Source organism: Bubalus kerabau, chromosome 6, assembly GCF_029407905.1.
Source record: "Bubalus kerabau isolate K-KA32 ecotype Philippines breed swamp buffalo chromosome 6, PCC_UOA_SB_1v2, whole genome shotgun sequence".
Taxonomy (NCBI): domain Eukaryota; kingdom Metazoa; phylum Chordata; class Mammalia; order Artiodactyla; family Bovidae; genus Bubalus; species Bubalus kerabau.
Genome location: NC_073629.1, coordinates 104,764,864 through 104,780,313, shown reverse-complemented (window position 1 = coordinate 104,780,313; position 15,450 = coordinate 104,764,864). Strand labels below are relative to the sequence as shown.

Genomic DNA, 15,450 nt, shown 5'->3' with positions numbered 1-15,450 from the left:
AAATGGTGCAACCACTTGGGAAAACAGTTGGGCGGTTTCTTAAAAAGCTAATCGTAAACTTATTCTATGACTGCAGCCACTCCCCCTCTTAAGTATCTACTCAAGAAAAATGAGGATGTGTCCACATAAAGACGTGTGCATGAGTGTTCACAGCAGCATTATTCACAATTGCCAAAAGACGGAAACAGCCCAAATGTCCATCAGCTGGTGAACGGATAAACAAAACGTCGGCCAGTCATACAGAGGAACGCCATTCAGCAATAAAGAGAAACAGACTACCGATACAGGATACAACACGGACAAATTTCAAAAACCACATGCTTATTCAAAGAAGCCAGCTGTAAAACAGTATATACTGTGTGATTCCATTTATACGAAATGTCCAGAGAAAGCAGCTCGGCACAGACACAAAGTAGATTAGACTTTGTGGGAGTGGGATGGAGATTACTGTAACTGTAACAACAGATCTTTTGTGGTGATGGAAATAATCTAAAGCTAGTTATAGTCATGGCTGCGCAGCTTATGAAACCATTATGTTGCACATTTGAAACCGGTGAATCTTGTGGCATGCAAATTGCATCTTGATAAAGCTGTTTTTACGAAGGGCGCTGTCAGTGGGACACTTGAGGTGCACAGGCGTGAGCTGTTGGACTTGGTACAACTAAGGCTTATTAACACTAACACACAGGTAAGCCCCAGGGAGAGGAAAGGTTGTCCTCATTTTCTTCTCTGATAAATGCCTCGAAAGATAACCTGGGGGAAACAGTTCCACGGAGGCAGAAGCTCTGCGCTGAGCAAATATTCCAGAACAAACGCAAGCAAGGTAGGGACGGACCTGCTGGAGTCTCAGTCCAGGGCGAGCGTGCCCAGCCAGGTTCATGCCGCACGACTGAGCTGAGCGGGTGTTGGAGAAGCCTGGGTCAGAAGCACAGGCGGGATCCACGGCCTGCAAAAGTGGAGGCACCCAGTGATCACAAGGTGCCAGTGAGCCCTGGCAGTCAGGGCCCAAGAGCGAGGGGAGACGGGCAGCGCTTCCCTCACAGGAGCAGCCAGGAGGGGGGAAAGCCAACAGCAAGCGACAGGAAGCTTGTGGTCCCCAGGCAGCAAGCTCCCTCAGAGAGCTTGGCACCACCTCAGACTTCTCTTGGGCTGGGTACGATGTTGGAAAAATACCTGGAGAAAGCTCATGGGAGCCTCATCAGAAAATAAAATCAAAAGATTGCAGGCCCTTGGACTATGGGAAGAGGGGAGGAAGGGGAGAGAAGGCAGAGGCTTGGCTGAGTCAGGCCTGCTGGGCTGGGCGTGGAGAGAGGAGTCAGGACTCAAACGGCCACCATGAATCCTCCTCCACACCGGACTCATTCTGGGACCTTCCCCAACTTACGGGGCCATTGGGGCCCACCCTCCACCATCTCCTCAGATGTGCAATGGAGATTTTATCCACTACAAAAAGTCTTTGTGAGGATTAACAAGGGAATATAAGGCACTGAAAGAAAAGGGTATAGTATCTTAATGAAAACGTAAAGAGTTTTTCACGGTTCCACCGCTGGATTCATCATGCTGGGACTCCCATTCCTCTACATCCCCGTAAAGGTAATGGAAAAGAAAGAAAAAGATGAAAGAAAATATCGTATTTCACATTATACCAAGATTATCATGAACCAATATCCAGGAACAGTTAGAAAAGTAAGCATGAAGTGAGTGAGCAAGTAAAGTCAACCACTCTGGAGGAAGAGAAACCTGCACTGGGTCAAGATGTCCTTCTTATGCCAATAGTCCAGTGAGGGGAAAGCCCATTGTATGGGGCTGCAAAACATGTTGGTATTTCTTCTTCAGACAGTATCCCTCTCTCAACTGACTTAGCACAGTCCCTGGCTATAGAACCCATTCCCTGCTGAGATTGCATACTTAAAACTTATCTTAATTTTAGAAGACTCCCAAAAGGCCTCTTTACTATAAACTATGACTTTAATTCCACGTGGGGAATGCATGGAGGTCCAAGATCAACAAAGAGTTCCCTCCCATCTTTAGGACATAAACTTCTAGCAATTAGCAGCTGTAGGAGATATGACAAAGGTGCCTCTTACCTAAAATTTAAACGGAGGGAGGAGCAGGTATTTCTGAAAGTCAAGAAATGCTTTGGGGACAAAAGGATAAGTGGATGGGAATTTATTTACTCCCCTTGTGAGTACCCCCACACATACATCAAAGCATGTACCTCCAAAGTGAATTGCCTCATGGTAGTATTTTACAAGCTTTCCTTGTTTGCTTATTTCTGCTGCTGCTGCTGCTAAGTCGCTTCAGTCATGTCCAACTCTGTGCGACCCCATAGACGGCAGCCCACCAGGCTCCCCCGTCCCTGGGATTCTCCAGGCAAGAACACTGGAGTGGGTTGCCATTTCCTTCTCCAATGCAGGAAAGTGAAAAGTGAAAGGGAAGTCGCTCAGTCGTGTCTGACTCTTCACGACCCCATGGACTGCAGCTCACCAGGCTCCTCCATCCATGGGATTTTCCAGGCAAGAGTGCTGGAGTGGGTTGCCATTGCCTTCTCCGTGCTTATTTCTAATTAGCAACAAATGCACAGCACTGAAATTGGAGCCTAATATGTCATTCATGTCAAAGGGGCTGGAAAGGTCAGTATTGACTTGAGTGATAATTATTGCTAAAGTTTTCAGAATGGAAATTTTAAAAGGGATTCAAAGATAACAAAATCCTCCTTATAAACATAAACAGTGAAAGGCATTACTGGAACTAATTCCTTGCCTATTATAGCACTCAAAGTCTGGAAAAAAGGAAAACCGGCTCTTATTTACTTTAATAAACAGCTCTAGCTAGAGTGACGGAGAAGGCAATGGCACCCCACTCCAGTACTCTTGCTTGGAAAATCCCGTGGATGGAGGAGCCTGGTAGGTTGTAGTCCATGGGGTCGCTAAGAGTCAGACACGACTGAGCGACTTCCCTTTCACTTTTCACTTTCATGCATTGGAGAAGGAAATGGCAACCCACTCCAGTGTTCTTGCCTGGAGAATCCCAGGGACGGGGGAGCCTGGTGGGCTTCCATCTATGGGGTCGCACAGAGTTGGACACGACTGAAGTGACTTAGCAGCAGCAGCAGCTAGAGTGAAAATCAACATGGTCTTGAGAATAAATCTGATGCTTCTTGTCCTTCAAGGAAAGAAATTTAGTTAATGCCAAAGGTTTTATCTCTTTTGACCTACCCATTATGAAACTGGGAAACTATAATTTATGTATCCCGTGAACACAAAATTGATTAACAGGTCAGTGTAAATGTCAGCTTGAGGGAATTTAACAAATGTAGTTCCATAAGGGCCAGTTCTTGCCCAGTACTATTTAACATTTTCATTAATTACTTGCTGACAGAACAGGTGATAGGATTGGAGGTATATCATTAAACATGTCAATTTAGAAAAAAAATAGTTAAAATAAAAATAGGTGTTAATAAATTGGGAGACAAAGAGGGACCATTGGGTATTTCCAGGGCTCTGCTTGGTACAAGGCAGGTGTCCAATAGATGTTGGTTGAATTGAATAAATGCCAACAAAACAAAAGATCAACATGAGTGATTCCCTGAAGGAGGAAATGATGCTCTTTAAGTTTTCATAAATACCTACCATGCATTTGTGGCTCAGCTGGTAAACAATCCACCTGCAATGTGGGAGACCCGAGTTCGATCCCTGGATTGGGAAGGTCCCCTGGAGAAAGGAAAGGCTACCCATTTCAGTATTCTGGCCTAGAGAATTCCATGGACTGTATAGTCCATGGAATCACAAAGAGTTGGACACAACTGAGTGACTTTCACTTTTCACCATGCATTTATTTAAATTTTTTTTTTTAACTTTTGGACCATTTTTGAAGTCTTTATTGAATATGTTACAACATTGCTTCTGTTTTATGTCTGGGATTTTTTTGCTTTTGTTTTTGTTTTTGTCACAAGGCATGCAGGATCTTTGCTCCCTGACCAGGGATCAAACCTGCACCCCCTACATTGGAAGATAAAGTCTTAATCACTGGACCACTAGGCAAATCCCCTTGGTTCAGTTCATTCACTCAGTCATGTCTGACTCTTTGCAACCCTATGGACTTCAGCATGCTAGACTTCCCTGTCCATCACCTGAGCTTACTCAAACTCATGTCCATTAAGTCAGTGATGCCATTCAACCGGCTCAGCCTCTGTCATCCCTTTCTCCTCCTGCCTTCAATCTTTCCTAGTAGCAGGGTCTTTTCTAATGAGTCAGTTCTTCACCTAAAGTGGCCAAAGTATTGGAGCTTCAGCTTCATCATCAATCCTTCCAATGAATATTCGGGATTGATTTCCTTTAGGATTGACTGGTTTGATCTCCTTGCTGTCCAAGGGATTCCCTAGAGTCTTCTCTAACACCACAGCTCAAAAGCATCAGTTCTTCAGCATTCAGCTTTCTTTATGGTCCAACTCTCACATCCATACATGACTACTGGAAAAAACCATACCTCTGACTAGATAGACCTTTGTCAGCAAAGTAATGTCTCTACTTTTTAATATCTTGTCTAGGTTTGTCATAGCTTTTCTTCCAAGGAGCAAGTGTCTTTCAATTTCATGGCTGCGGCCACCATCTGCAGTGATTTTGCAAACCAAGAAAATAGAATATGTCACTGTTTCCATTGCTTCCCCAACTATTGGCCATGAAGTGATGGGACCAGATGCCATGATCTTCGTTTTCTGAATGTTGAGTTTTAAGCCAGCTTTTTCACTCTCCTCTTTCACCTTCATTAAGAGGTTCTTTAGTTCCTCTTCTCTTTCTGCCATAAGGGTGGTGTCATCAGCATATCTGAGGTTATTGATATTTCTCCCAGCAATCTTGATTCCAGCTTGTGCTTCATCCAGCCCGGCATTTCACATGAAGTACTCTGCATATAAGTTAAATAAGCAAGGCAACAAACAATATACAGCCTTGACGTACTCCTTTTCCAATCTGGAACCAGTCTGTTGTTCCACATATGGTTCTAACTGTTGCTTTTTGACCTGCATACAGATTTCTCAGGAGGCAGGTAAGGTGGTCTGGTATTCCCATCTCTTGAAGAATTTTCCACATTTTGTTGTGATCCACACAGTCCAAGGCTTTGGTATAGTCCATGAAGCCGTAGATGTTTTTCTGGAATTCTCTCACTTTTTCTATGATCCAACAGATGTCGGCAATTCGATCTCTGGTTCCTCTGCCTTTTCTAATTACAGTTTGAACATCTGGAAGTTCTAGGTTCAGGTACTGCAGAGGCCTAGCTTGAAGAATTTTGAACATTACTTTACTAGCATGTGAGATGAGTGCAATTGTGCAGTAGTTTGAACATTCTTTGGCATTGCCCTTCTTTAGGACTAGAATGAAAACTGACCTTTTCTAGTTCTATGGCCCCTGCTGAATTTTCCAAATTTGCTGTCATATTGAGTGTAGCACTTTCACATCATCATCTTTTAGGATTAGAAATAGCTCAACTGGAATTCCATCACCTCCACTAGCTTTGTTTGTAGTGATGCTTTCTAAGGCCCACTTGACTTCGCACTCCAGAATGTCTGGCTCTAGGTGAATGATCACACCACCATGGTTGTCTGAATCATTAAGATCTTTTTTGTATAGTTCTTCTGTGTATTCTTGCCACCTCTTCTTAACCTTCTGTTTCTGTTAGGGAAGTCCCCTGTGATGCATTTAAAACTCAGTATGCAAATACTGTATAGTAGGGAACACACTCAATAGTTCAAAACTTGGTGCACACTGCTATCCTTTTCCTTAAGTATAGACACATGGATAGATAGATCCACCCCTGTCTGGAAAGTGAATGAGAAGGAAGGAAAGGGATGAGAGACTAACCAACAAAGATTAACGGTCTCAGTAGAAAACAGCAACAGCAAACAGGTGCAGCTGGGTGGAGAAAAAAATACAGTCACACCAAGCCAAGCCTTGGAAACACAAGTTCCATACTCCTACGTGGCTAGCTCACCCCCAAGTAGGATGGGACAGGACACCAGAGCTAAAGAGAAGCACTGCTGCTGCTGCTAAGTCGCTTCAGTCGTGTCCGACTCTGTGCGACCCCTGAGATGGCAGCCCACAAGGCTCCCCCATCCCTGGGATTCTTCAGGCAAGAACACTGGAGTGGGTTGCCATTTCCTTCTCCAATGCATGAAAGTGAAAAGTGAAAGTGAAGTCGCTCAGTCGTGTCTGAGTCTGAGCGACCCCATGGACTGCAGCCCACCAGGCTCCTCCGTCCGTGGGATTTTCCAGGCAAGAGTGCTGGAGTGGGTGCCAAAGAGAAGCACTAGGACACCGTTATTCACCTCCCTCTGAGTGCCTGGGTAGCTCCTGGAGGTCTTATTTTGTTTGGGGAAGAGGGAAGCTTTATTTTTAGCTAGAGAGAAAAATAGAAGCATAGTTTACTGATGATGACTACCCTATCTAAAGGCTCAGCCCTCAATCCACTTTCCTGGGCAATGGAAGGACTTAACAAAAATATACAGACTCTCACATGCCAAGTGGAGTACTCCAGCATAGCCAGGTAAGTAAGTAGAGAAATCAAGAAAAAAACTTCAAACTATTTTTCAGACCAAATATTAGGTCTTGGTAGAATTTTCTTTGGTTAAAAAAAAAAAAAAGAATAAGCCAACAATAAATAAGGGCCCTTCAAAACTACAAGAAAAAATATAAGAAAGAATTTAAACAATGTTTTGTTCTCGTAAGGAAACTTAAAAGGAGTATCACCTTAGTGGAGGGGCTTCCCAGGTGGTGCCAATGATAAAGAACCTGCCTGCCAATGCAGGAGACCTAAGAACAGTAGGTTCGATCCCTGGGTTGGGAAGATCCCCTGGAGGAGGGCATGTAACCCACTCTAGTATTCTTTCCTGGAGAATCCCATGGACAGAGGAGCCTGGAGGGCTACAGTCCATAGAGTCGAAAGTGACCTGGCATGCACACACCTTAGTGGAAAAGAAAAACGAAGATATCAATGCTGTAAAATCAAAGTTGACATGCTAGAGCTAATGAGAAATGAAGAAAAAAGCAATATGAATTCAGAACTGAAAAAATGCTGGAGAAACATCCAGAAGCAGGATTAACATTGCAGAAAATCAAATCTATGGTAAGGAGCCTGCCTTCAGAGGAGGGGGAAGAAAAATCACCTGAAAGGCAGAGGAGACAGATAAGAGATAAAGGATAAATAGAGAAACTATGGAGGGCAAGATGGCATAGAAGTTTTGTTTATTGTGAAAACGTATATTCACTTCTAACACATCAATCTGATTTTGCTTCAGGGCAAGTTCCCTGCAAGCCACAGGATAGAGAGTTTAGAGGTAACTCTAACTGAGGTCATTTAATTATACATTCATTCATTCAGTAGGTGTTAACTGGTTGCCTTTTATAGGCAAGGAGCCCATAGGCTCACTAAATCAAACACAAGAGGTTCCCGTCCTCCTAGGACACATCATCTAGTAAAGGAGCAGAGAATGAATAAATTCATGAACAAATAATAGAGAAACAAATAAAACAATTATCAACTGTCACAGGTAAGAAACAAACAAGGTGCTGAGACAGAAAACAAACAAACAAAAAAGAAGAGCCTGCTTTTGACAGAGCAGCAGGGAGGGTCCTTCTAAGGAGACAACGTTAAGCTGGGAAATGAAGGGTGAGAAGGAGCCAGGCCTGGGAAGAATGGAAAGCTAGGGCCAGGCTATGAACTATGAAAAGCATGGTGAGTTCCAGAAGGAGCTAGATTGTAGCAGTGTAAATTAATACGCAAGAAGTAGGTAGGGGCCAGACTTCCCTGGTGGATCGGGGGTAAAGAACTTGCCTGCCAATGCAGGATAGTGGGTTCAATCCCTGGGTGGGGAAGATCCCCTGGAGAAGGAAATGGCAACCCACTCCAGTAAACTTGCCTGGGAAATCACACGGACAGAGGAGCCTGGCAAGCTACAGTCCATGGGGGCAACAAAGAGTCAGACATGACTTAGTGATGAAACAACAATAGGCAGGGGCCGGGTCGTATGGAATCTTTGGGGTTTTTTTAGCATTCATTTATTTATTTGGCTGCACCAGGTCTTAATTGTGGCACATGGGCTCTTCAATCTTCATCGCACCATGAGGGATCTTCAGCCCTGGTGTGTGGGATCCAGTTCCCTGACCAAGGATCCAACCCGGGCCAACTGCATTGGAAGTGCAGTCTTAACCAGTGGACCACCAGGGAAGTCCCAGTCACATGGAATCTTGGAGGCCACTGTAAAGAATTTGAATGGTCTCCTTAATGTTTATTCTGAGAAATGCTGAGCTCCCCCTGCTTGTCGGATCAGGGGGATGACCAGTAGGTAGAAGGAGGGGATTCTGTGCCATCCCACCTAGCCACCAAAGATAGTGGCTCAAAGGGACCTGTGTGAGATGTTTGCCCCTTTGCCTGTGTTAGATGTAGTCAGCTATAACTTTGCCTCCTAATATACTAGCAGCTTCCCTGGTTGCTCAGTTGGTAAAGAATCCGCCTGCAACACAGGAGACCCCAGTTCAGTTCCTGGGTTGGGAAGATCCCCTGGAGAAGGGATAAGCTACCCACTCCAGTATTCTTGGGCTTCCCTTGTGGCTCAGATGGTGAAGAATCCGCCTGCAATGTTGGAGACCTAGGTTTGATTCCTGGGTGGGGAAGATCCTCTGAAGAAGGGAATGGCTACCCACTCTAGTATTCTGGCCTGGAGAATTCCATGAACAGAGAAGCCTGACAGGCTACAGTTCATGGGGTCACAAAGAGTCGGACATGACTGAACGACTTTCACTGTCACACTAGCAAAACTTTCAGCCCAGGGCTAAGGTATCAAATCACTTCTATGAATACAAAAGTGAATTTAAAAAGCAATCCTTTCTGGACTTAGAGACTGTCATACAGAGTAAGTCAGAAAGATACAAACAAATATCATATATTAACACATATATGTGGAATCTAGAAAACTGGTACAGAAGAACCTATCTGCAAAGCAGAAACAGAGACAACAGATGCAGAGAACAAACGTATGAACACTGAGGGGGAAGAGGAGGGGTGGATGAATTGGGAGATTGGGACTGACGCATAAGATTGAGACTGACATATATGGGCCTTCCCTGTTAGCTCAGTGGTAAAGAATCCACCTGCTAAGGAAGGAGATGCAAGTTTGATCCCTGGGTCAGGAAGATCCCCTGGAGAAGGAAATGGCAACCCACTCTGGTATTCCTGCTTGGGAAATCCCATGGACAGAGGAGCCTGGTGGGCTACAGACCATGGGGTCTCAAGAGCTGGACACAATTTAATGACTAACCCACCACCAACCATGCATAAAATTGGTAACTAATGAGAACCTACTGTAGAGCACAGGGAACTTTATTCAGTGCTCTGTGGTGACCTAAAGGGGAAGAAAATCCAACAAAGAGGGGATAAATGTATGGCTGATCCACTTTGCTGCATAGCAGAAACTAATACAATATTGTAAAGCAACAATACTCCAATAACCATTTTTTTTAATCCATCCATTCATGCTAACCTTGTCACAGACATAGTCTCACTAGTTCAAAGTTAAGATCTTTATAGAAGAGGAGGCAGCCATAGCAGATGGGAAGTCTGCTGAGCTGAGACCTGGATCCTTTATCCCATTCTTGCTCTCTCTTCTCTGTTGCCAGACTGTATCATGTCTGTATCTTAATATCCTCTCTTAAGCGTGACCTCGTTCATGTCATACTACCTGTGCCTCAGTTTCCTCATCTGTAAAGCCCTGGGGAGAGAGAACAACCTGGTCTCTAAGCCCCCTTTAGAACTTAAAACACAGAAAATCTCCAAGAGAGGAGAGCCCACTTGTATATAAACAGCTTATTGCTGACAGAAGTGGAGGACAATTTTAATGCCAAACTGAAGTAATCTGCTCAGGTTTTTCCTTGCACAAGATACTAAATATTATTTTAACAAAAACATTATCATATTAATTTCCATAATAGCAAGTCTTCCATGTATAACAGAGGTTCTATATTTGTTGAACTAGTGACATAGCTTTCCTATATTGAATAGGAAAATTTTAGCACAAATATATTTATTAAGCATTGTCCATTTAACAAACTATTATTTAGAATATGCACTCAACTTCTGGCAGAATATTCAATGCAAAGTATTCAATTATATTTAAAATGTGATGTTTTAAAAACTGAGTTAGTAGTGGGGAGATAAAGAGGTTTTATATTTTAGTTTAGCAGATCTATAAATGGCAATACATTATTCCACATGCTATTTGATTTAAAAAATCTGTCTGCTGTATTATTCTTTTTCTGTCTGCTGTATTGTGGGCTTCCCAGGTAGCACTAGTGGTTAAAAAAAAAAAAACCCACCTGCCAATGCAGGAGACATAAGAAATGAGGGTTTGACCCTTGGGTCGGGAAGATCCCCTGGAGGCCTGGAGGAGGGCATAGCAACCCACTCCAGTACTCTTGCCTGGAGAATCCCATGGACAGAGGAGCCTGGCAGGCTACAGTCCATGGGGTTGCAAAGAGTTGGACATGACTGAAGTGACTTTGCACGCACACAGGCACACTGTATCATATTAAATCAAGTCTAAAAGATTCTGAGTATCTGAATGTTTGTTCACTCATATGTGATAGGGAAAGGAGAGTCTCAACAAACACATAAATGAGTAATTCCAAAGTATTCTCTATAGCAAAGAGTACCATGAATAAAATAAGGTGGGCTGAAAGTAGCACTACCCAGGGATAGTATTAGGCTGGTGCAAACACAACTGCAGTTTTGGACTGTGAATTGTAAATCATTACAACTAGGCTCAAACGCATCTTTATTAATCAAAATAGGAACCATTACAATCAACAGATTTTTGCCAATGAGAAATATGTTTGTTTATTCCTGTAACATAAAAATCCATGCTAGGGGATTCAATGAACTTTTGGAAAGCATTTTCTGCTTCCTGCTGGTTTTGGAAGCGTTTTCCGTGCAAAAAGTTGTCGAGATGCTTGAAGAAGTGGTAGTCAGTTGGCAAGAGGTCAGGTGAATGTGGCGGATGAGGCAAAACTTTGTAGCCCAATTCATTCAACTTTTGAAGAGTTGGTTGTACAACGTGGCCAGGAGTTGCCGTGGAGAATTAGATGCCTGCTGCAGGTGTAGCCGTTTTCGGTGCATCTCATCAATTTGCTGTGGAGAAGGCAATGGCACCCCACTCCAGTACTCATGCCTGGAGAATCCCATGGATGGAGGAGCTTGGTAGGCTGCAGTCCATGGGGTCGCTACGAGTCGGACACGACTGAGCGACTTCACTTTCACTTCTCACTTTCATGCATTGGAGAAGGAAATGGCAACCCACTCCAGTGTTCTTGCCTGGAGAATCCCAGGGACGGGGGAGTCTGGTGGGCTGCCATCTATGGGGTCGCACAGAGTCGGACACGACTGAAGCGACTTAGCAGCAGCAGCAGCAGCATCAATTTGCTGAGCACACTTCTCAGATGTAATGGTTTCGCTGGGATGCAGAAAGATGTCACGGATCAAATGAGCAGCAGACCACCAGTGACCATGACCTTTTTTGGGTGCAAGTTTGGCTTCAGAAAGTGTTTTAAAGCTTGTTCTCAGTCCAATCGTTGAGATAGTTGTCAATGATTGTCATATAAAATCCACTTTTCATCACATGTCACAATCTGATCAAGAAATTGTTCATTGTTGTTGTATAGAATAAGAGAAGATTATGCTTCAAAAGGACAAATTTTTTGATTTGTGGTCAGCTCATGAGGCACCCTCTTATTGAACTTTTTCACCTTTCCAATTTACTTCAAATGCCAAATAACCATAGAATGATCAACAACCTTTTGTGTAACTGTAAGAGGATCAGCTTCGAGAGCCTCTAAATTTGTTGTCAACTTCCAATGGCCAGCCACTATGTTCCTCATCTTCAAGGCTCTCATCTCTTCGCAAAACTTCTTGGGCCAGCACTGCACTGTACGTTCGTTAGCAGTTCCTGGGCCAAATGCGTTGTTGATGTTGCAAGTTGTCTCCGCTGCTTTATGACCCATTTTGAACTTGAATAAGAAAGTCGCTTGAATTTGCTTTTTGTCTAACATCATTTCCATAGTCTAAAACAAATATAAGTAATAACTCATTAGCAAAAAAACATAAAGCAAGAAGTGTACATTAAAATGATATATAACATAACCACATTTTAGAACGTGGTTAGAATAACCACACTTTAGAAAGTATTTTAGAATGTACTCCAATATCAAGAGCAAATTTCAATAATGTAAAAACTGCAATTATTTTTGCACCAACCTAATTTTTTAATATTTTATTATTTTTATTTATTTATGTGGCTGCACGGGGTCTTAGTTGCAGCTCATGGGATCTTCAGTCTTCACTGTGACATGTGGGATCTTTAGCTGAGGCATGTGGGATCTAGTTCCCTGACCAGGGATTGAATTGGGGTCCCCTGCCTTGGGAGAATGAAGTCTTAGCCACTGGACCACCAGGGAAGTCCCAAGAATAGTATTTTATACTGAGTAGTTAAGGAAGGCTCCCCTGATGTGATATTTGAGCAGAGCTCTGTGGAGAGTTAAGAAATGAGTGGAAAGGAGAACTAGAGAAAGAGAAAAAGCAGTACTTGCAAGAATTCACTGCCAAATGTATTTCCACTGTGTAGGACCCTATCCCCAAAAAAATCAAGCTGTAAATTTATTTTAAAATGATATTGGAGCAGGAATAATCCTAGGCACCTGAGAGAAACAAAAAAATCTCTCTGGAGAAGAGCATCTTCATCTCAAAGGATTCTCACAAACTATTTTTTAAAAGGACAATGAGAAACTCACAAAAAAAATCCATCAAAACACCCTAGTAAACAATATATTATAAGCAGACAACATGAGCAGAAACACATAAGCCAAGATTATCATTATTGTAATTATGAAATGCAAAGTATACAACAAGCATGCTTACTTTGTTTAAAGAAATAAAGCACAAGTCTGACAATATCTGCAGGGAACAAGAATCTGGAAATGACATGAAAGATTTGGAAAATAACTAAAGAGAATCTCCAAGAAAAAAAAAGCACAAAAGATCAATGTCTGGGTTTAACAATAGATTAGACATTGTTGGAGAGAGAATTAGTGAAAAAGTCCAAAGAAACTAACCAAAATACTGCAAAGAGAGAAAATACCAGAGCAAATACAGAGAAGATATTAAAATATAGAGAGGATATAGTCCTATATGAATTTATTTCAAGTCCCAGGTAGAGAAGAGAGAATGGGGTAAAAGCAATATTTTAAGAGAATCACTGATAATTTTGCAGGACAAATGAACAATCACAGATTCAAAGGGTTCAGTGAAACACAATCTGAAAAATCCACCACCAGACACATCAGAGTGAAACTTCATAAGATTAAGACAAAGAAAACATCTTAAATATAGCCAGGGGTGAAAAAACAGATTACTTTGAAACACTGGCAGTTGTCTTCCCAGTAAAAACCATGGGGGTCAAAGACAATGGAATGACATCTTCAGTGTATTAAGAGAAAACAATTGCCCATCTAGAAATATAGCCTCATTGAAAACACCTTTTTAAAATAGGAGTGGACTTGCCTAGTGGTACAGCGGATAGGAATCCACCTGCCAATGCAGGGAACATGGGTTCAATCCCTGGCTCTGGGAAGATTCCACACAGAGCAAATAAGCCTGTGTGCCCCAACTACTGCGGAGAAGGCAATGGCACCCCACTCCAGTACTCTTGCCTGGAAAATCCCATGGACCGAGGAGCCTGGAAGGCTGCAGTCCATGGGGTCGCTGAGGGTTGGACACAACTGAGCGACTTCACTTTCACTTTTCACTTTCATGCATTGGAGAAGGAAATGGCAACCCACTCCAGTGTTGTTGCCTGGAGAATCCCAGGGACGGGGGAGCCTGGTGGGCTGCCATCTATGGGGTTGCACAGAGTCAGACACGACTGAAGTGACTTAGCAGCAGCAGCAGCCGCAACTACTGAGCCCATGCTCTAGAGTCTGCTCTGCAACAAGAGAAGCCAGAGCAGTGAGAAGCCCTTGCACATCTAGAGAGTGGCACCTGCTCACCAAACTAGAGAAAGCCCACATGCAGCAACAAGGATCCAGCACAGCCAAAAACTGATAAATAAGTAAAATAATAAAATGAGAGCAAAGTAAAGGCATCTTCAAGCAAGAACTGAGAGAATTTGCTATGAAGAGTTACTTGCTGAAAGAAATTCTAAATGATGTTTTTCTGAGAAGGGTAACCCCAGGTAAAAGATGTGAGCACCAAGAAGGAAGAAAAGCTGAAAAAGTAACAAAGTTATAAATATATCTAAATTAACACTATTTGCCTAAAACTAAAAAAATTTCTTGTTTTTTTTAAGGAAAAAAATACCTGATAACATGATTTATAATCAGGAGGGAGGTAAATGAAATTAAAGGGTTCTGAGGTCAATGTACCATTCAAGAGAATAAAGAAATTTATTAATCAATTTTAGACTTTGATGAGTGAAACATGTATGTTATAACTTCATGAAGAATCACTAAAAGAATATAAATGGAGTGCCTATATTCAGAACCAGGAACAGGAAAAAAAAAAAGGAATATGAAAGTGAAAGTTAAAATGCTAGTCACCCAGTCCTGTCTGACTCTCTGTGACCCCATGGACTGTAGCCCACCAGGCTCCTCTGTCTATGGGATTATCCAGGCAAGAATATTGGACTGGACTGCCATTCCCTTCTCCAGGTGATTGCCCCGACCCAGGGATCACACCTATGTCTCCTGCACTGCAGACAGATTCTTTATCACCTGAGCCACTAACCAAAATGAGGCAAGAAAGGAAAGAAAACAAAACATAGAAATAGGTAGAAAAAACAGCAAGCCCAAATAAGAGATGTAAACCTAAACAGATCTGAAAGTGAAAGAAAGTGAAGTCACTCAGTTGTGTCTGACTCTTTGCGACCCTGTGGACTGTAGCCCACCAGGCTCCTCCATCCATGGGATTCTTCAGGCAAGAGTACTGGAGTGGGTTGCCATTTCCTTCTCCAGGGGATCTTCCCAACCCAGGGATCAAACCCAGGTCTCCCGCATTGCAGGCAGACGCTTTAACCTCTGAGCCACCAGGGAAGCCAAACAGATCTGAGGTAAAATTAAATATAAATGAGCTAAGTAGTCCAGCTAAAAATCAGACTGCCGGACTGAACATAAAAAATCCTGCTGTATGTATGCCATTTGCAAAATAATTATAAAGAAATTTGGAAAAGATATATAATTCAAATACCAAATGAAACTTGATATCAATATATAGATATAGATACATACACAAGAGCAGACACATACATCATTCAAAATATGTAAGTTTCAAAGGCTTTATCATAAGCAAAAGGAAAGATGGAGGTGGGTTTAATGAAAGATGAGAGAGATTATCATTGTTAGGTTATAGTTTCAGAGG

The 15,450-nt window shown here is 42.6% G+C and overlaps 1 protein-coding gene and 1 long non-coding RNA gene across 2 annotated transcripts in view; both read right to left on the bottom strand.

The window, feature by feature from the left end:
* Window positions 1-319: 319 nt before the first annotated feature.
* The window catches only part of LOC129656502 (uncharacterized), a 59,043-nt gene continuing 43,912 nt past the window's right edge, over window positions 320-15,450 (bottom strand). Inside the window, exon 4 of the mRNA XM_055587129.1 lies at window positions 320-946. Within this exon, the coding sequence (XP_055443104.1) occupies window positions 662-946 (285 nt within the window). The 3' untranslated portion in view covers window positions 320-661. The remainder of the gene's footprint in view (window positions 947-15,450) is intronic.
* The window catches only part of LOC129655602 (uncharacterized), a 44,921-nt gene continuing 40,276 nt past the window's right edge, over window positions 10,806-15,450 (bottom strand). Inside the window, exon 2 of the long non-coding RNA XR_008716054.1 lies at window positions 10,806-12,104. This is a non-coding gene — a long non-coding RNA (uncharacterized LOC129655602). The remainder of the gene's footprint in view (window positions 12,105-15,450) is intronic.